The sequence below is a fragment of the Mus musculus genome, chromosome 11 (genome assembly GCF_000001635.26).
Source record: "Mus musculus strain C57BL/6J chromosome 11, GRCm38.p6 C57BL/6J".
Lineage (NCBI taxonomy): Eukaryota > Metazoa > Chordata > Mammalia > Rodentia > Muridae > Mus > Mus musculus.
In genome coordinates, this window is record NC_000077.6 from 51058157 (window position 1) to 51078133 (window position 19977).

Consider the following 19977-nt stretch of genomic DNA (forward strand, 5'->3'; position numbering starts at 1 on the left):
TTCTTCTTTTTTGTTTTTTGTTTTGTTGTTTTTTTGTTTTGTTTTTGGTCTTATTACAGGTATCTTCTAGATCCCTATCTAATTATGTTCGTGGCTTGTTGTCTGGTTCTTGCCTTTTACAAAAAATAAAGTACTTCAGGATAATGACATTTGTTTTATTCAGTTTTTCAAATGGCTCATAATAGGGCTTGGTGCGTGACCGTTAGAACACAGACTGTACAGCGTACTCTGAAAAGTCAGACCACACACTCCTGTAGTCTCTCCCTCTTTGGACTGAGAGTTGATACAAGCAATGTGCTGTGACATTGACAAGGCTCACAGAGCTAAGTTATCTCTCTCTTCCTCTCTCAGCTGCCACCCTAGCTCCAACAGACACCCCAGACAACCTTGAGTTATAACTTAGCTTGCATCTACTGCCTTCCTACCTTTTCTTTTGACTCCTGGCACACAAGTTGGGCCATGTGTCAACACAAACTTCCCCAAACTTGTAAGAATACAGAATTCCTGTCCTTGGGAGCTGAAGGATATTTGATAAGCTTTGCCCGTCAGATCTCCATCGTGGCTGCCTTCAGCCTGATTCTAATAACTTCCCCCCTCCCCGCTGTTGTTATTTGTGGGAAAAGAAGAATTTTAAGGACATTTATTACTTGTGTGTATGAGTGAGTGTGTATGAGCATGGAATGCATCCGCTGCCCGGAGATGCCAGAAGGGGGTATTGGAACCCAGGCACTGCAGTTACAGGCCATTGTGAGCAACTGATATGGGTAGTGGGGATTGAACCTAGGTCCTCAACAAGAGCAGCAAGGACTCTTAAACCGCTGAGCACCTCTCCAGCCCTACTAATACCTTATAAAAAAAAAAAAAAAAAAAAAAAAAAAAAAGCTCTTCTAAAGGGTACTTCGTGCCAGCTTCCTTTCCACTAACCTGCAACATCTTTTATTATTTACCTAACAAGCAGGTGTTTGATTCCCGGTGTCCACTCTGACCTTCCAAGTAATCTGTGCATCAGACAAACCGAGGAACTTCAAATCCCAGAATCCCTGTGTCTCGAAGTGGACTACATTTCCCAGAGGGCTCCGCGGCCACCACCCTCTGGACCCCAAGATCTGACCCCCCCGTGAGCCTTCGCGGGTCTTAGGGCGTCTGTGGCGCGGCTCGAGGCTAGGGGCCAAGGTCCCCGTGCAGAGTCCTTACCCGCGGCGGCTCAGAGCATATGTGAGGCGCGGCGGGAGCCGGAGGAGGGAAGGTGAGTGAAGGCTCGATATGTTCGGACGTCAGACAGGGGCTGGGCTGGGTTTGGCTCGGCGGCCTCCTGCGCGTCCCCCTCCCCAGAACGCGCGCTCCCAGTGGCCTTGGCTCTGGACTGCAAGTGACCTGCTCCCCACCGCCCGGGCAGTGACCACGCAGGCTGTGTTTTCCGTGCAGCTCTCTTGTCCTGGGCTACTATTGGTCCCCTTTCTGGAGTTTTCCCCTGGTATTCTGGAAATCGATCTCTGACAGCAGCAGTGCAGTCGGGTGGGCAACGTGTTATAAGGAAGAACACCGTCCCTGCCCGTGGTCAATCTGAGGGGGCAAAACCGGAGGCGCCCCCACTGTGGCCGCATTCAGACTTCAATTTCCTTCCCAAAGGGGCTGGAAAGTGCCTGCTGAGATGTGGTGAACAGTCTAAGGGTGTTCACATGGGAGCTCAGTGAGTCCCCTCGGTTATGGAGTACAGTGTCGCCTGAATCTTGCTTCTGGACATCCACGGACAAGAAGACTGGTGACTTGTCGATTCTCTGATGCCCACCCCCAGCTCCTGGTTCCCTCTCTTGAGGCAGAAGAGCCAGGCTCAGATGATGGGACACTTTCGGAGATGCTGCTTCTGACAGGTGCCGAGCAACAGGTACTACTCCTTTCTTCTTTCCACCCTCAGATCCTCCCTCATCTTCACCCATCTTTGGAAGAAGAACCTTCAGAAAGAAGATGGCTCCTGAGCAATGGGAAGCGACATCTCAGGTAAGCACCTTGCCGGTTCATTTCGTAGCAGAAGGAGCGGATTTTGTTTGGTTTTCCTTCTGACAGTTATCCACGCAGTTCAGCCTTCACCGGGTTTCATCGCCCATGCCCTCCTTGGAGCAGTTGGTCCTCCCTCCGTGGGTGGTGGATTCTGTGGGGAGCACACCCCATGTTCACAGTTCCAGTCTTATGTATCTCTTGATAGACAGGCTATTGTTGCCTGGTGCCAGTCTGGTGTATGCCTACAAATTCCACAAGTAACTTGCCAGGTACCTGGGACAGAATACACATACGTACTTGAGAAAATTCCTTTTTTTTCTGGTCCTGCCTCCCGCACTTGTCTGTTTCATTCTCTGCCCTTACCAAAATTGGTTTTCTATTTTTTTCTTCTTTCTTCTTGACAATCCTTATGTTGTTCACCAAGCCTTCTCCAGTCTGTGGTGGTTGGTTGGTTGGTTGGTTGTTGTTGTTGTTTTTCCCACTTTATGGTTTTATCTTTTGCTTGTACAATTTCCATGAAAGTTTTTTTCTTATCGTGTATGTATGTATGATGTGGTGTGCATACATGTGTATATGCGTATTCTCATGTACTTGGTCACGTGTTTGGATGGCTGTATCTCTGTGTGAGGATATACATCTGCACATGTGTGTCAAAGCCTGAGGCTATAGGGTGGCTTCTCCCATGGAGTTGTCTGTCCCTCACAGGTGTCGTTGACATTTGAAGACGTGGCCGTGCTCTTTACCCGGGATGAGTGGAAGAAGCTGGTTCCCTCTCAGAGAAGCCTGTACCGTGAGGTGATGCTGGAGAACTACAGCAACCTGGCCTCGCTGGGTAAGAGAGTGCCCTGTGGGCAGAGACTCACAAGCGAGACCTCGTGCCTTCTCTTCCAAATGGAGATTTCATTGTGAAATCTTAGCAGAGTTTTGCCTTCAGGCCTTACAAATATGACCTTATAAGTAAGCATTGACACACACTTTGCACAGCAGGCCTGGAACTGCCCATGTGCAGTGGAGCGGGCGTGGCAGTGAGGGCACCGCTTCCCTTGGTATGAAGCAAAGGTTCATAGTCTGGGCATCTTCCCAACCAGCAGTCATTCCATGCTTGCTTGGTTCATCTCTCAGCAGAGAGCTTTGTTCCATCTCTGGAACCTCTTGCCCATCTCCTTTGCTATGTGTTTTTCTGCAAAGGGCCTTGTGAGGGAAACATTTGAGGCTTCTGGTTACTGAGCTCATCTTGTCTACAAGCAGGATTCCCGTTTACCAAACCAAAAGTGATCTCCCTGCTGCAGCAAGGAGAGGATCCCTGGAAGGTGGAGGAAGAAGGCCCTGGAGGCTTCTCTCTCGGTGAGTGTGTGCGCAGGCCTGGCAGTCTCTGCAGGCTCCAGTGTGGTGAATAAGGAGAGGGTGCAGCTTAGAGTGTGGGTTGGGAAATGTCTTCAGGTTCTCAGTCCACAAGAGATGGCCGGGGTGGAGGGGGTGGGAGGCTGGAGAGACAGCTCAGTGGTTAAGAGCACTGACTGCTCTTCCAGAGGTCCTGAGTTCAAATCCCAGCAACGACATGGTGGCTCCCAACCGTCTGTAATGAGATCTGACACCCTCTTCTGGTGTATCTGAAGGCAATGACAATGTCTTATCTGTAATGAGATCTGACACCCTCTTCTGGTGTATCTGAAGGCAATGACAATGTCTTATATATATAAAATAAATAAATCTTTAAAGAAGAAAGAGGTGGTCAGGGACTGGGATGGAGCTCAGTGGTAAGAACACCTGTCTAACACACAAAAAGCCCTGGGTTCAACTCCCAGCACGCGCGTGCGCGCACACACACACACACACACACACACACACACCAATGAAACAAAGTAAACAAACAACTCAATAAATTATCCGTAAATTAGATAAGAGCAGTGGAGGGAAACTGAAATCTGGGCTAGCTCTGTTATTCTCTTCTGATCATGTCCCGAATGAATTTCTTGGGGTCTTTTTTTTCTTGTTGGTTGTTTCTGAGGAGGGCTGCGTTTTCAGAGCTCATTTAAGAAGTATGGTATATTTAAGGGATGATAAAGAACTCACTCAGGTTGGAGTTCAAAATGTAAAGGAAAAGGAAACGGTGGGAAGGCTATGCATGTAGGGATCCTGTAACGAGGGCCTTGGTGCTGTTCCAAGAGCTGTGTCCTGGACATGGGAGCTGCTAGCATCTGCACTGCAAATGGCCACTGTACTTGTGGGTAGCTCTCAGAAAGCTGGTTCTAATCAGAAACAATTGAAAGGTCTCTTAGTTAACCAGCTGAAGAAACTATGGTATGTCCTTGTTCTGACAGCCACCATCTCAGAGAGTGTCAAGGAGTGAGGCAGGTTTCAGAGCACTGTCGAGATTAGATTGAAAGAAAATTGTGTGCACAGAGAGAAGGGTGAGGAGGCAACAATGTACCCTTTAAAAATGGGCCCGGAAAAAGAGTCTTTATTTGTATATAATGTTGTAAGTTGTTACAAAGAGCTGTTACATTCAGGAAGTGCTGTGAGGTGCACTATGGAGGATGGATTGAACTTGAGATGCAGCCAGACAACCTTAGGGCGCCACTGCAGGAATGAAGGAAAAGATAGCGGGGTCTAGATGAAGGCCCCTGCTTAGGGCTCTAGAGAGACCCCGTGTGATGATTTGGGGTGGTGGTGGTTTTCATTCAATGTATAAGTGAAGTGCTTGGATACGGATCTCTGGTGAGGGGTTCTATAAGGGTTGGAACTCACAAGTGAGATCAGAACCCTTGGACCCTTGAGCCGACCAGCTGGGGGTTAGGATCCTGGAAAACTGTTTTTACAAGATGGTTAAAAGAAAAGACCTTGTGAGCCAGACCTGAAGTAACCTAAAGGGAGGCTCAACAGAGGTGTTGCTATGGTGATAGAAACTAAGGGCTGATGAGTTGGGGAAGATCCCTCACTGGTGAACTCGCAAAGTTACTTTCCCCTTCAAAACTAAAATAACAAATACAGGGCTCAGTTCTTTAGTGCATTGGCTGATTTTGTAGAGAACCTGAGTTCAGGTTCCATCACCCACCTAACCATTCATAACTCCAGCTCTAGGGCTTCTGATGCCCTTCTTTGATCTCTGTGTGCCTCAGGGATGCATGTGGGACACCCTTTTTTATGCACCCTTACACATAAAAAATGTGAAACAGCCTTTGTTGTCCCTGGGTTTGTAAGTCTTAAACTGGAGGTGAGAGGCCATGGCTTGAAGGATGTCTTCCTTTGGGTCTCTTGCTTAAGAATTGGCGCAGAGCCTAAGCAGTGAGGCTGCGCTCTTCCTGCATAGCTACACTAAGAATCATGGGTGAAACCACTTGTGTATCGAACAGGCTTGGCGGGTGTCCAAATGCACAAATATTCCGAAATCCGGACATTTTTAAATTCCAGAAATGGTCTAGTAATCACATCTCCAGTGAGAAGTCCCCCCAGCCCCCTTTTCTTTTCCTTTTATCATTTTTAATGTCAGAAGCCACCAAGAGTCTGCTGAACCGTGTGGGGTTGTCAGCCATCTGCTGGCCTCTGGGGTTATAATCCGTTCAGAGGAAGGCAGCTTTTCCTGATTTTACACAGGTGCTACGATGGAGGTCAGCCACAGCCTTAAAACTAGCGACTTCCGTCCCATGGAGCCCAAGGCAGAGTCCTCACCATGGTGGTCTCCTGTTCTGCCTCAAGGACTTTGTACCTGACTTATCTACCTGCCTTCTCCTTTTCTTGATGGCCAAGAGCTCTTGTAGTTGCCTTCCTGGGTTTCCCAGGATTCTGCCCAGGGTTCCTTCCTCCATGTTCTTCACCTCAGCAGGCTCATTCTCCTTCCACACCATCCCCGCATAGCACATGGGCGCGTGATCTCTGTCTTCCTCTGCATCTGTATCTGGAGGCGGCTTGTTTCGTTTATTTCGATTTTCCAGTGCTGGCAGAGTAGGCTTCTGGTTATGCAGAAAATACAGGAATAACTTGCACCATATAAATAAAACGAAAAGCCCTCCTTAAATAGTGAAAGCCAAATGAGCCAGTGACTAATTCAACATAGAGTATTTCCACGAATGCCTTTACATGAGAGTCATTTGGCTTATTTGTGGTTTCTGTGTATCATAAGGGTGAGACTACCTGCGAACAATGTTTTTAACTTGGGTAGGGTCATGTGGGTAGTTTTGACACATTTATGGATGAAATGGTTGATAGTGGGAATTACTTTAGGCTTACTTTTGTGGAAGAGACGTAAGGGTTCATAGTGATATGAGACAGGTTTGGCATGGCCCTGCTCCCTCTGAGATACCAAGACTGATGCCTCTTTAGCCTGTGGTTGACCCTTGAAGATCCTGCCTTGAGTGTCAGATAACTCTAACCAGCACTCACAGCCCATCCTCACCTGCACTCTCACTGTCTAAGGAGAATTTTGGTGGTTCTCTGTGCGCATATTACCCACTATTAGTAATGATCACATGGATGGGTATGGAGGCTCATGCTTGCAGTCTTGGCACTCAGGAGTCTTAACGCAGAAGTGATGGTAGTTTAAGGCCAGCCTGTGCTACATAGTAAGTTCCAGTCCAACCTGGACTAGAGTGAGATCTTGTATTCAAAAAGAAGAAATCATGAGGCAATGTGATCATTACTTAGAACCTAAGTCCTAACCTTTTCACCAAGTAACTCAGCTGCACTTGGTTCTCAGAGAGAGCAAAGGCGGAGTGGTGTGTTCGTAGATGTGGGGGTTTCTGAGTGGATCGTACAGAGCAGTTAGCATATCCACAACCTGTGACTGGCCTGGGCCCCAGTGGAAAATGAATGGAGAGCTAAGGCTTTGGCACGTGGAAACTGACATGGGTGGAAGAGAGTTGATGCAGGTCCTTGTAGCTGGGACTGCTTTCATTATAAACAAAGGTTCTCGTGCTCGCGTTCTTATTCCGCTTGGAACCAGGTTTCACACGGGCTTTCCAGGTCTTCCTGCCTTTTCACTTTGCCTTATTTCCTGAGACTTCCAGTTGGTCTCTCATTTACTGCTCCACTAAAAGAACTCTTCTTAAATTCCATGCTACCTCCATCTCCTGCACTTAAGACCAAACTCCACAGCTGTTACATCTGTGCAGAGGGCCTAGGTCAGTCCCTTGTATGCTCTCTGGTGGCACTTCAGTCTCTATGAGCCCCTGTGGGCCCAGGTTAGTTGACTCTGTGGGTTTTCTTGTGATGACCCTTCTGGCTCCTTCAATCCTTCCTTCCCCATCTTCTACAGGATTCCCCAAGCTCTGCTTAATGTTTGGCTGTGCATCTCCGCATCTGTTTCCATCAGTCACTGGGTGAAGCCTCTCTGATGACAGTTATTCTAGGCTCCTGTCTGCAAGTATAGTAGAATATCATTAATAGTATCAGGGGTGGGCTCCCTCTCATGGCATGGGTCTTAAGCTGGGCTGGTCATTGGTTGTCCCTTCCCTCAAATTCTGCTCCATTTTTAACCCCTCCATATCTTGTAGGCAGGACAAATTGTGAGTCTAAGGTTTGTGGCTGGGTTGGTGTCCCAGTTCCTTCACTGGATGTCTTACCTGGTTACAGGAGATGGCAGGTTCAGGCTTCATATCCCTCATTGCTAGGAGTCTTAGATTTCTGGGGGGGGGGTCCATTGTCCTAGATTCCATTGTCTATGCTTCCCCCACCCCAACCCCAATCCTTTTGTCTCTCCCAGTACTGTCTCTCTCTCTCTCTGTCCTCCCCCTCCCCACCTCATCCCTCCTATTCCCATCCCCACCTTCTCCCCAACCCAGGCCCCTCTCTCAGGGAACATTTTCTTAATTAAGATTCCATTCTCTCAGGTGACGTTAGCTTGTGCCAAATTGGCATTAAACTATCCAGCACACCAACCAAGCCGTATACCCAAACCAGTCTTCAGGGTATTTGACATGGCTAATCATTTGTTCCTCTCTGGCTCCTGGAATACCATCATCTCCCAGTTTCCTTAAATGTTCAGGAAGTCTGCTGATTTCTTTCAGTTCTCTAGCTTTAAATAGAATTTGTAGGCTGATGATTCCCAAATGCCTGTCTTCAGCTCTGACCTTTCCCCAGGTCTCTAAAGCAGCACACAGCTATTTCAGGGTCTCCTTGCCTTCTCCTCTGAAGCCCCTCAGCTATCACAAGTAGACCTGAAGCAGACCCCTAGGGCTTCCCATCCTCTCCTCCCTCTTCTTGGTAATTGGTGCCATAATTCCCTTTCAGAATTCATAGGCATGATCTTAATTAATTGTCTTCTTTCCTTCCTAGTACTCTGTTAGGCCATTAATCTCAGTCCTGAGAGCAACCTCCTCAGCTCCCTAAAACCTTCATCTGCTTTCACTTCTGCCCTAGGTCTCTCTGTTCTCTGCCAACTCAAATAGTGCATATTTCCCCAGGCATCCTATCGAGCTTGGTATAAAATTCCACAGCCTTCACCAATATTCAGGAGGCCTTCCATACTTTGTTCTTTAACCATTTTTCCTTCTGTTCAGTACATTCTAGGCAAGGTCAGGGTCTTTGCTCCGTCCAGAAGTCAACTATACTTCTGTTTCTCCTGATGGCTTTGCCTGGGACTCTCTCCAGATAACCATATGGCTTCTATGTACTTGTTTGTCACTGCATCCTCTCTGCCCATCAAGCACACACATATGCACATGCACACATACAAAAGTGTACGTTTCAGCAATGCCGGAACCTTGTCTCACTCAGAACATTATCCAGCCACAGTGTGAGAGAGTGAGGGTGAATGGAAAGGTGGTCTCTACATATGTAAAGATAGACAAGTAAAATTAAACTGGACTGTTCCAGAAACTGCTTCTAGTCCAGCATACCTGACAGTAGCCAGGGGAGGGAGGTGTTGGCAGATGTAGACAAATCTTTTACACTTTTACACTTCACTGTGGGAAGAATCCTGGACCTCATCAATAAATCATTGGCATTCTAACAGAGATCTTAAAAGAACATTCAGCACGGGAAGATCTGGATTTAGGCAGGGTGATCTGGTTGTAGTGTAGAGAAAGTTGTCAGAGGCAAGACTCAAAGCTAGGGCATTACTTAGGAGACCATGGTAGAGACAGTAATGCATAGGAAAGAGAATGCCTTCTCAGGGCCTCTTAGTCACTGTTCTATTGCTACAAAGAGACACCATGACCATGACAACTCTTATAAAAGAGAGCATTTAATTGAGGGCTTGCTTATAGTTTCAGATAAGTTCCATAGCATCATGGCAGGAAGCATGGCAACATGCAGTTAGACATAGTGCTGGAGCAGTGGCTGCGTAGATATCCTCATCCACAGGTGGCAAGAAGAGAGAAGGGAGACAGACAGACAGACAGGGCCTAGCATGAGCTTTTTGGAATGTCAAAGCCCACCACTAATTACATACTTCCTTCAACAATGCCACACTTCCTAATCCTGCTAATCCAAACATTTCTATTCCCTGGTGACTAGACATTCAAATATATGAGCCTATGGAAGCCATTCTTATTGAAACTAAGACATTTTATCTATGGGGAAGATGCGAGTTCAGTTGCTGACTGCAGTGCTCAGAACTCTGGCAAGGGCAAAGTATCAGAACTGTAGCCTTTCTTTATAAGAAGGCCTAAGGCAGTGTCTTAGACTCTTCATCGCTGTGACAAGTACCTGGGAGAAAATGTTTAAAGGGGAGAGAATTATTTTGTCATGTGGCTTTATGGATTTTAGTCCATAGCTGCTTTGCTCCCTTGCTTCTGGGCCTGTGGTGAGGCAGGGTATCATGTGGGTGAGCGTATGGCAGAAGACAGCAGCTCACCTCAGGGTAGTCCAGAAGTTGGGGGAAGCAGGGATAAGATATACAGGATATTCTTCCATTAACCTATTCTTCAAAGAAAGTTCCACCTCCTGACTTCCACCACTTCTGTATGATACCATTGGGTTGGAAACCCATTGGTGATCCAGTCACTACCCTAAACCAGTCAGCTAGTAGTGAGGCTTTTAATATATGAGCCTTTAGTTGACAGTTCAAACTCAAATCATAACACCAGTCTTGCTTGATGCTTGGATAAGGCTGTCTTTACAGCTTACAGATCTTGACATTATGCCTGTTTTGTGTCACCTCTGTAGAATTAATGTAATAATGTCTTCCCGGGTGAACTAGTTTAGAATTCTCTCTAATCTATGTTGTGTTTGAGAAGACAGGTTCTATGAGGACTTGTGACTAATCTATATGAAATTCATGTTTAAGTGGTCAAGACTACTTGACTTTCTTCAAATTAGGTAGGTATAAATAAGAAAAAAAATTACTACACAAGCCAGATGTGGTAGCACATGCTTATATTCCCAGTACTCAGAAGGTAGAGGCAGGAGGATTGCTACAAGTTCCAGGCCAGCCTAATCTGTCAACTTAAGCTGTATAGTGAGACTCCATATCAAAACAGAAGTAATAATTGTGTGTGTGTGTGTGTGTGTGTGTGTGTGTGTGTGTGTATGAGATACCATCAAGAGGATTTGTAAGCGGTAGAATGTGCTGATCTGCTTGTTATATGTAGAGAGGTACAGAATAATATATCAGTACATCAGAAGTGGTCACCAATAATCCCAGCTCTCGGGAGGCTAAAGCAAGAGGTCATGAGTTCAAGGACAGCTACATGGAGATTGAGATTCTTCTGTCTGAGAAAATAGGAAATGCTGGCTGGAGGAATGGACCATGTATGTTTGGAGTCAAGCAAGGATTCTCATAGTAAACTTTTGAATTGGATCTGCAAGATATTGTTGGCAAGAAACAAAGAGGGCAAACTTAGAGGTAACAGTGTAGGTGACTAACGTGAGTTCTCTGGGTTCTAGATGCTACACTTTCCAGCTCCTCGGCCCTGTTTAATCGCCATCTAGAAATGGATTTGCTTTTTTTTCCTTCACTTTACTTCTGTTACCATCAATTTTGTTTCTATATGAACTCTTGGGTCCACCCTCTATTTTTAACCACACACCAAGCCTCTATTTAAGTAGCATTAGTATTTATTCATTCAACATGTCTAGTTTCAATAGTCAATTTTTATGTCACATCTTTGGTTTCCTTTTTCCCTTTCTAGGACTGAAGTGCAGTCAGAGAACCACTAAGTCAACTCAAACACAAGACTCTTCATTTCGGGAACTGATTATGAGAAAATCTAAAAGAAAAGAACCTTGGAACATGAAGTCAGAAAATCTTTCCATACATGAAGGCAAATTAGAGGAAAAGTGGGATGTGAATGCCTCGACTATAGAAAGAAGCTATAAAAGCAATGAACTGAGCCCAAAGTCACATAGAGAAAAAAGGTCATCAGAATGTGAAAAGCAAATATCATATTTATCTAATCCATTAGGAATCACCCCAGATAAACGCTATAAATGTAGTATGTGTGAGAAAACTTTCATTAACACCTCATCTCTTCGTAAACATGAGAAAAATCATAGTGGAGAGAAATTATTTAAATGTAAAGAATGTTCAAAAGCCTTTAGCCAAAGTTCAGCCCTTATTCAACATCAAATAACTCATACTGGAGAGAAGCCTTATGTATGTAAAGAATGTGGCAAAGCCTTCACTCTCAGTACATCCCTGTATAAACATCTAAGAACCCACACTGTAGAGAAATCCTACAGATGTAAGGAATGTGGTAAATCCTTTGGCCGAAGGTCAGGTCTTTTTATACACCAGAAGGTCCATGCTGGAGAAAACCCTTATAAATATAACCCAGGGAGGAAGGCATCTACTTCCCTTTCAGGATGCCAGAGAATTCATTCCAGAAAGAAGACCTACTTGTGCAACGAATGTGGCAACACCTTTAAGTCTAGCTCATCCCTTCGTTATCATCAGAGGATCCACACCGGAGAGAAACCTTTCAAGTGCAGTGAGTGTGGTAGGGCCTTCAGTCAGAGTGCATCACTTATTCAGCATGAAAGAATCCACACTGGAGAAAAGCCCTACAGATGCAGTGAGTGTGGGAAAGGCTTCACTTCCATCTCAAGACTCAATAGACACCGAATAATTCATACGGGAGAGAAGTTTTATAATTGCAATGAGTGTGGCAAAGCCTTAAGTTCCCATTCAACTCTTATTATTCACGAAAGAATTCACACTGGAGAGAAACCGTGTAAATGTAAAGTTTGTGGGAAAGCCTTCCGACAAAGTTCAGCTCTGATCCAACATCAGAGAATGCACACTGGAGAAAGACCCTATAAATGCAATGAGTGCGGCAAGACCTTCAGGTGTAACTCATCCCTAAGTAACCATCAGCGAACCCACACTGGAGAGAAGCCGTACCGATGTCAGGAATGCGGGATGTCATTTGGTCAAAGTTCAGCTCTTATTCAGCACCGAAGGATTCACACTGGTGAGAAACCCTTTAAATGTAACACGTGCGGGAAAACCTTTAGGCAGAGCTCCTCACGGATAGCACATCAGCGAATTCATACTGGAGAGAAACCCTATGAATGTAACACATGTGGGAAACTTTTCAACCATAGGTCATCCCTCACCAACCATTATAAAATTCACGTGGATGAGGACCCTTAAAAATACATTTGCAGGTGTAAAAGCCTTAAACCAAAGCTCTTCAGAGAATATCTTGAGAGATGTAATAAACATAATATGGGGGGTCTCTATAATCATTTAGTTACTGTCAACTAAATTCCATGGATAAGTTTTATGTAACAGGTAGGAACAAAATGGTCATGCCTGTCTAACACTTTTAAAAATTACTTGAGATCCAGGGGTTCATACATGTAGCTACTGGGACCCAGAGACATGAGGATTGCTTGACTCCATGAGTTTGAAGCAGCCTCAGCAAACCTAGGGAGGTTTCCATCTCAAAAGATCAGTGACCTGAAATGGAGAGTTCACAGTTGAAGACCTTGACTTCAGGTATTTGTAAAATGGTGCTTTTCTCTCTGCAGCAGTGTGTGCTAGAAACAGTTGTAATTATAGGCATCTAAGTGCACAGAGGAGTGCGCTGGACTTCTCAGTAGCAAAACACTAAACTCTACTGTGGTGATATTTTTATACCACTTTAATAACATTCAAAAGGGATCAACTCATTTTTAAGAAAAAAGAGCCAAAATAAAAGATTAAAATGAGCTGTAATCTACCTCTTAAGTCTCTGGAACATCTCCTTTTCTTGACCGGATTTCAAATGTGTGTGGATATTATTATAAATGAAAAATAAAAAGCTCATCTCCTGGTATTGTGAATTGGAGATAGTCCACCTAGTTATTAATTCTGTTCCCAGAGGTTTTTGTTGTTGCTGTTGTTTTGATTGCTTCAAAGTCATGTGCTACTAAATTCTACCTTTGACCCATGTGCTGTCGTCGAGGTTGTGTGTTAAGTACGGGAACAGCAACTAAGGAGTAGCTCAGTGGTTAGGAGTTTCTGCAGTTTCAAGTGACCCAGCCTCAGGTTCCAGCACCCATGTCAGGTGGCTCACAAATGCCCCTACCTGCAGGCAGATCTGATGTCTCTAGTCCTCACAGGCAATTGCACACATTGCATATTCATGTGTGTGTGTGTGTACACAGTTTAAATCTTTCTAAAAGTGAGAAATAAACTCAAAGTTACTAAGAACATATAAGTTTTAACCACACACGCAAAACCCTTATCAGAAGACATGGCAAATCTAACACCTGTAGGAAAATGCTGAAGATCTTGCTATTATTTAGAGCTGCGTGTGTGCCCCCCAAATTTATGGGTTGAAATGCTAGACTCTGGGGTGATGAAAAGATTACTAGGCCATGTGAATTAGCTCCTCTTTAATGGAGTTAGTGTTGTGGTGAAATAGTAAACTCTTTTTCAGCTGTCTCTCAAATAGCATAAGAAGATACCTTTGAAAGGTATGTTTTCGCCAGACAGCAAAATATCACCCCTTAAAAGTTGTATTTACCAATATGAATATCTTTATTAACATCACTGGATTTAGTATCACCTAGAGGACACACCTCTGGTTATGTCTTCGAGGGTGTTGCTAGAGAGGTCTACCTGTGGGGCAAAGAACCATCCTATATGTGCATGGAATCATTCCACGGACGAGTCCTGGACTGAAAAAAAAAAAGCCAGCTAAATACAAGAATTTTTCTGTTTTCAGCTCCATTAAAACTTGAGGCATCAGCCTAATGCTTGTACAACCACAAGCTCCTCCTACTCTTGCTCTCCTAATGTGATCAGACCTGTGCTAATTGTAACTGTAGTGACATTGTATGTATGTATGTATGTATGTATGTGGGTATATGTGTGCAGATATATACATATATATGCTATATGTATGTTTGAGACAGGGTTTCTCTGTGTGTAGCCCTGACTGTTCAGGAATTCACTCTGTAGACCAGGCTGGCCTCAGAGATCTGCCTGCCTCTGCCTTCTGAGTGCTGGAATTAAAGGCATGGGCTACCACTGCCTGGCCTATATTTGTAATTTTCAGTTAAAAATTAAATTCTTCATTTGCAGTAGCCACAGATCCTCCGTTGAAAAAAGTTGTGTTGCCTTTTGCTGATCCAGACCCAGAAATTATTTGGTGTGACAATTTTCTGCAAAATGCTCTGTAGGGACATGGGAAGACAGCCATCTCACACCAGGTAGCACATCACATTGCTGGTAACTACACAGCACCTGGAAATAAAATGTCAAATCAAATGAGATGACCCACATTTCTTCCTGCTAATGGCTAAGGTTGGAAGGAACACAGAACTACATAGAGATGAATGCTCACAACTTCCTGGGCAACCTGAGGTCTACAATTTTAGTACATTTAATGTTGATTTAGCAATTATCACTGGCTAGGTAATTTATAATGAGATGAAATTTTTTGCAGTAATGATAGCTGAAAAGTCTACACCGGGTGAGGGCCTTACTACAACATAATCTGGCTGAAGCCATCTCCCAATACTCCATAATAACAACAATCAATTCATCTAAATTCTCTACCTCTCAGTGATGTTAAATTGGAGATTTTGTTTCCAACACCTGTACTTGGTGGTGGTGGTAGGGGGCCTGTCAAACAATAGCTTCTCATATCCTTTTGGTGGACCAGCCTGACTCCATCTTAAAGTTAAACACCATTTTGTTACAAGCTCAAAGTAAGCTCATTTCTGTTTGCTGCAAAATTCAAGTTAACTGTGATTTAACCTGGTTCTGGAAATTGACACGTTCCCCCACTCAATGGAGTTCAACTCACACCTCAGATGTACTCCATCCTGATGAGATGTCCGCTAAGATGATCTGTCAGACAATCTAATTGGCTGCCTGCTTGCCGAATATAAAAAGAAATTGCTTGCCAAATCCCTACATCACCAAATTCTTTTGAAAGCTCCCAGTTTATACTTTTTCACTATAACAAGAGTCCTGAAAAGTGAACCCACACTGCTCTCTCAAATTCCGACTCTGAGAGTCAGTCCTATGCATAGTAAATAGAGCTTGCTTAATTGGCTGTAATTGGGGGTGGGGGGTTGTTCTTGCTTGGTGGGATGAGCACTTTTGTTGTGGCTCTTATTGTCAGTGATCAGAAGGGCACGATGGCTCATCCAGGTGCTGGATGCTATTCCAGAGAAGCTGAAGTTTGGTTTCCAGTACCCACAGCGCTTGTCTCATCTACCTGCATCTCCTATGGTGACCCTCTAGTGACTGATATGAAAGTTGAAGTTGGATTTGAAGTACAACAGAACCAGAGTACTCCAGGTGATCATAGCCCTGGAACCCTTTACTGGGCTTCATTGAAGCTTTTATTCCAAGATATCTCAGTGCTCAAAATAGGGACAGAGAAGCAATGACCAATGTCCAGATTAGTCCTCATCACTCTCAGCAGATGTCCTCAGAGGGTAGGAATTCCTACAAGGGGGTCTTATAGCGGGACTTTCTCGGACCTGCCAACTGACACAGAGCTTTCCAATAGTTTTAAAGCTTAGGACATGCTTGGACATTCTCCCAGCTAGCTCATCTAACGTAACCCAACTATCTTGCCCATGACCCACCACACGGCTCGCTCTAAACGTTTCTTTGCTCAGCTCTGGTCCATCTGTCCCAGTGTGTATCTCCCCTCTCCACCTCTGCCCCCAATCTTCTGCTCCTTTCTTCTCTCCCTGCATCACTCTCTCGGACTGGAAGTTCCACCCTCCACTTCCTGCCCAAGCTGTTGGCCACCAAGCTCTTTATGACAACCAGTCAGAATTGAGACAACCTCTGATACCTTTAGGCAGGTGCGGAAGGAAGAATATTTACAAAATAGAACCAGTGATGGTCACAGAAATGACCAAAAAATCCTGCCAGCACTTAGCTCTCTGCCGGTACAGAATTAACAATTGAAAGTACAGAGATGCACATTCATCAAAGGAAAAAAATGCTGAACATAGAGCACATGGCTGCAATTCCTGCCTGTAGGAGGCAGAGGCAGGGGGACCCTGAGTTCATAACTACCTGAGCTATCCACCAAGGGCAGGGAGGGGACTGGGGAGGGGGCGAGAGAAAGAAGAGAAGAGTCTTAAACTTACTTCACTATTATATACTGGCACAAGAACTGAAGAATCTCAGAGAACCCAAGAAGTAAGTATGATTAGTACGTTTTTCTATATACTCACTTTTATTGACTGCTTTTACTATGGCATTCCTACAGTAGGGACCATGCTTGAGAACACAAAGATAAACATGGAACCAGGCAGAGTCTTATCTGCCCAACTCACATTACACAAATCCTGCTAGATATACATTTTGTTAATTTCTCATCTTTTAAAATGCGGTGAGGGTTAGTATTTAAATCTGCTTCAGGCCCTCTCATTTTCAGTCCAATAGCCATCGGGGAAACCTGTTCTATTCTATCTCCATTTGCTTCTCATCAACAGAATTTCATGGGGCAAAAACTGCAACCTTTTCAAGGTAAGCAAATGACTCAAGGTCTAAGATTTCCCCTTAATGTTTCCAACATCCAAATAAAGTCGTCAATTTTACAGAAGTCTCATCCATCTGTCTGATGGAACAGCCTGCCCTGGATGGATGAGATTATGCCAACATTCCTACCCACAAGTGGCTTGCGGTCCTTATAGGAGGTGTTTTAGTTTGGGCTTTATTGCTGTAAAGAAACACCATGACCATGGTGACTATTATAAAGAAAAATGTTTAATTAGGACAAGCTTACCATTTCAGAGGTTCAGTCCACTATCATCATGGCTGAAAGCATGGTAGCATATAGGCAGACATGGTTCTTAAAGAGCCAAGAGTTCTACATCTTGATTCACAGGCAACAAGACTATCTCACTGGACTTATCTTGAGCATATATGAGATCTCAAAGCCTGACTCCACAGTGACACACTTCCTCCAACAAGGCCACACCTATTCCAAGGCCATACCTCCTAATAATACCACTGCCTCTGGGCCAAGCATTCCAACACATTGTATGTGGGGCCATTCCTATTCAAACCACCATGGAAGGCAAATGCTCCTGTGCTGGGAGAACTTCACATACAACCTAAATAGTTCTGTCAACAGCCAGCAGGTCTGAATCATATTGGTGATTGGTTCAACAGCAGAATCTCAGAATTTCTCATCTCTTGGTCCTAAACAACAGGGAATATTTCTCATGTTCTACATTAAAAAAATACACTATATAAATTATGGTTAACCAATAATAATTGGAGGAGCAGTGTTGGGCAGTGGGCACTGGGGAAATAAAGGGAGTGGGGGAAAACCTGCATCCTGCCAGAGTTCCGCTGTTCTGGGTGGGCAGACGCGGGAGGACTGCCACACGCTTTCCACGAGGCCCCGGGTGGGTGTCTGGCTGTGGGAAGCCACTGATTCCACTCGGTGGGGGGTGGACAAAGGGCAGTTCTAGGTCTCTGGGCCTCATGGAGGCCAGAGATAAAAGGTTCTCAGTCTCGGGCATCCCAAATACCTCAGAGGAGCTGAGAACAAATGGGGGCCCCCGGGCAGCTTGGGCAGCCCCGGGGCCGAAGGGAGAAGAGGGTAGGGAGAGAGGGGGCTCTGACTGGTTCCTGCGCGGGCGAGAATCCTTGGACCTGTCCATGGCTGGAGTGCAGGAAGGCCTTCCAGCGGGAGGTTAGACGAAGCTTGTTAGGGGAAAGCCTATCCCATTGTTCAAGCATAGTGGGCCTTGATGAGCAGAGACAGTCTATGGTTTTAGAGCTTTATTATAGAAAGGCAGGGGGAAAGAGAGAATGTAGAAAGAGGGAGAAAGGCTGGCCATGGCCACGAGGAGAGAGAGAAGGAGGGCTAGAGAGGAAAGTAGAAAAAGGTGAGAGCTTAAAGAGAGCGAGGAGGGGCCAAGCAGCCCCTTTTGTAGTGGGCTGAACCATCTTGCTGTTGTCAGGTAACTATGGGGAGGAGCATATCTGGCTATAGTCAGGTAATTGTGGGTGTGGAGTCTAGCTAGAATGCCAGGAGCTTAGGACATTGTCTGTGTGACTTTAGTCACACACCTCTCCTGCGGGGGCCGTGGGGCGGTAACTTCGACAGGAGCCAGGGGTCTAGGAGACATGATCGAACACCTTCTGTCCCATGTAGATGGAAATCACCACCCATTGGGTTCCCAGGGTGGTGATCTTTGCTCGACTGACTGGAGACCAGGCTGTCTGTGTGCAGCCCAGTGCCCCACAGAGCGGAGTGTGGACAAGATCCTCAGTAAGAGGGACAAGAGTGAAAAGAAGCAGAACAGCCTAGTAGATAGGGCTGGTGGTGGGCTGTCCCGAAGGCTGGTGCTGGACTGTCGTGGAGGCCTGCAGGTGAGCAGTGGGGCCGGGGAGTTGGACAGGTGCTTGCACACCCTGGGACCCTGCTGCTTGACATTGGGAGGAAGATGAGGGGTAGGAATTTGAACAACAAACGGTTAAACACAGCAGACCTGGGGTGAGGCAACTCTAAGGAATGAATAGAAAGAAGGTGCTGATGAAAGGAGAAGCTGGAGGTGATGGACAGGGGGAGGAGATGGAGAAAATCCCCAGGTCTCTGCCTGGTTCCATATGTGTCTTTGAGTTGTCAAGCATGGTCCTCACTGTAGGAACTTGGCAGTGGAAACACAATCAATGGAGTGAAAACATAGAATATATTAATACCTAGAAATGCATGATAAAATCAACGTCGTGGGTACTCTGGGATACTTTTATCTCTGTCAGTGGGTAAAATAGAGTTGAAAGTACAGTAGCCTTTCTGTATAATCTCTCACCCCTTTCTCTGTGCTCTTCATGGAGAACCAAACTTGGATATGAATCAGGATCTTCCTGATCCAAAGGGCTGGGATTGCAGCCCTGCGCTCCGAGAGCATTTTCATTCCTTCTAAAGGAACACGATTGTGACACTGATGTTAATACGGACACAGAAGGATATCCTGGATAACTCTGTGTCTTAGTTAGGGTTTTACTGCTGTGAACAGACACCATGACCAAGGCAAGTCTTAATAAAACAACATTTAATTGGGGCTGGCTTACAGATTCAGAGGTTCAGTCCATTATCATCAAGGTGGGAGCATGGCAGAATCCAGGCAGGAATGGCGCAGGTAGAGCTGAGAGTTCTGTCTTCATGCAAAGGCTGCTAGTGGAAGACTGACTTCCAGGCAACTAGGGTGAGGATCTTATACCCACACCCACAGTGACACACCCATTCCAACCAGGTCACACCTATTCCAACAAGGCCACACCTTCAGATGGTGCCACTCCCTGGTCCAAGGATATACAAACCATCATACTCTGTTAACTACTATAATTGTATATAAAATTATAATAATCTCAAATATTTAAAACTTAGTTTTAAAAAGCAAGATTCCCAGAAAGGTATCCTGTGCAGTATATTCAAATTTATACAGTGAACATTTCATAATATTAATATTTATCCTAAACTCTCTCTTGATGTAGGAACCATCTTCAATGTATTTGAAGTCTAGGATTGTACCTGGGGCTGACTAAAAGAAATAAATAGTACTACACTCACATTTGTTTTTGTTTTATGAGACACAGATTCCGGGTCTGCTGTGGTGGTA

At 45.1% G+C, this 19977-nt stretch overlaps 1 protein-coding gene across 7 annotated transcripts; it reads left to right on the top strand.

The window, feature by feature from the left end:
• Positions 1–1068: 1068 nt before the first annotated feature.
• Zfp354a (zinc finger protein 354A) lies at positions 1069–14643 on the top strand. Of its 7 annotated transcripts, none has more exons than NM_001326566.1 (5): positions 1069–1246; positions 1630–1885; positions 2704–2830; positions 3247–3342; positions 11067–14643. In NM_001326566.1, exons 2-5 carry the CDS (start codon positions 1856–1858, stop codon positions 12527–12529), a joined length of 1716 nt encoding a protein of 571 aa, NP_001313495.1. In that variant the 5' UTR covers positions 1069–1246; positions 1630–1855; the 3' UTR covers positions 12530–14643. The 7 variants fall into 7 exon arrangements, with proteins under 7 accessions (NP_001313495.1, NP_033355.2, XP_006532853.1 ...); NM_009329.4 differs by lacking the exon at positions 1630–1885 and adding an exon at positions 1916–1998; XM_006532790.1 differs by having other exon boundaries at positions 1088–1246; positions 1630–1998; positions 11067–14457.
• The last annotated feature ends 5334 nt before the right edge of the window (positions 14644–19977 follow it).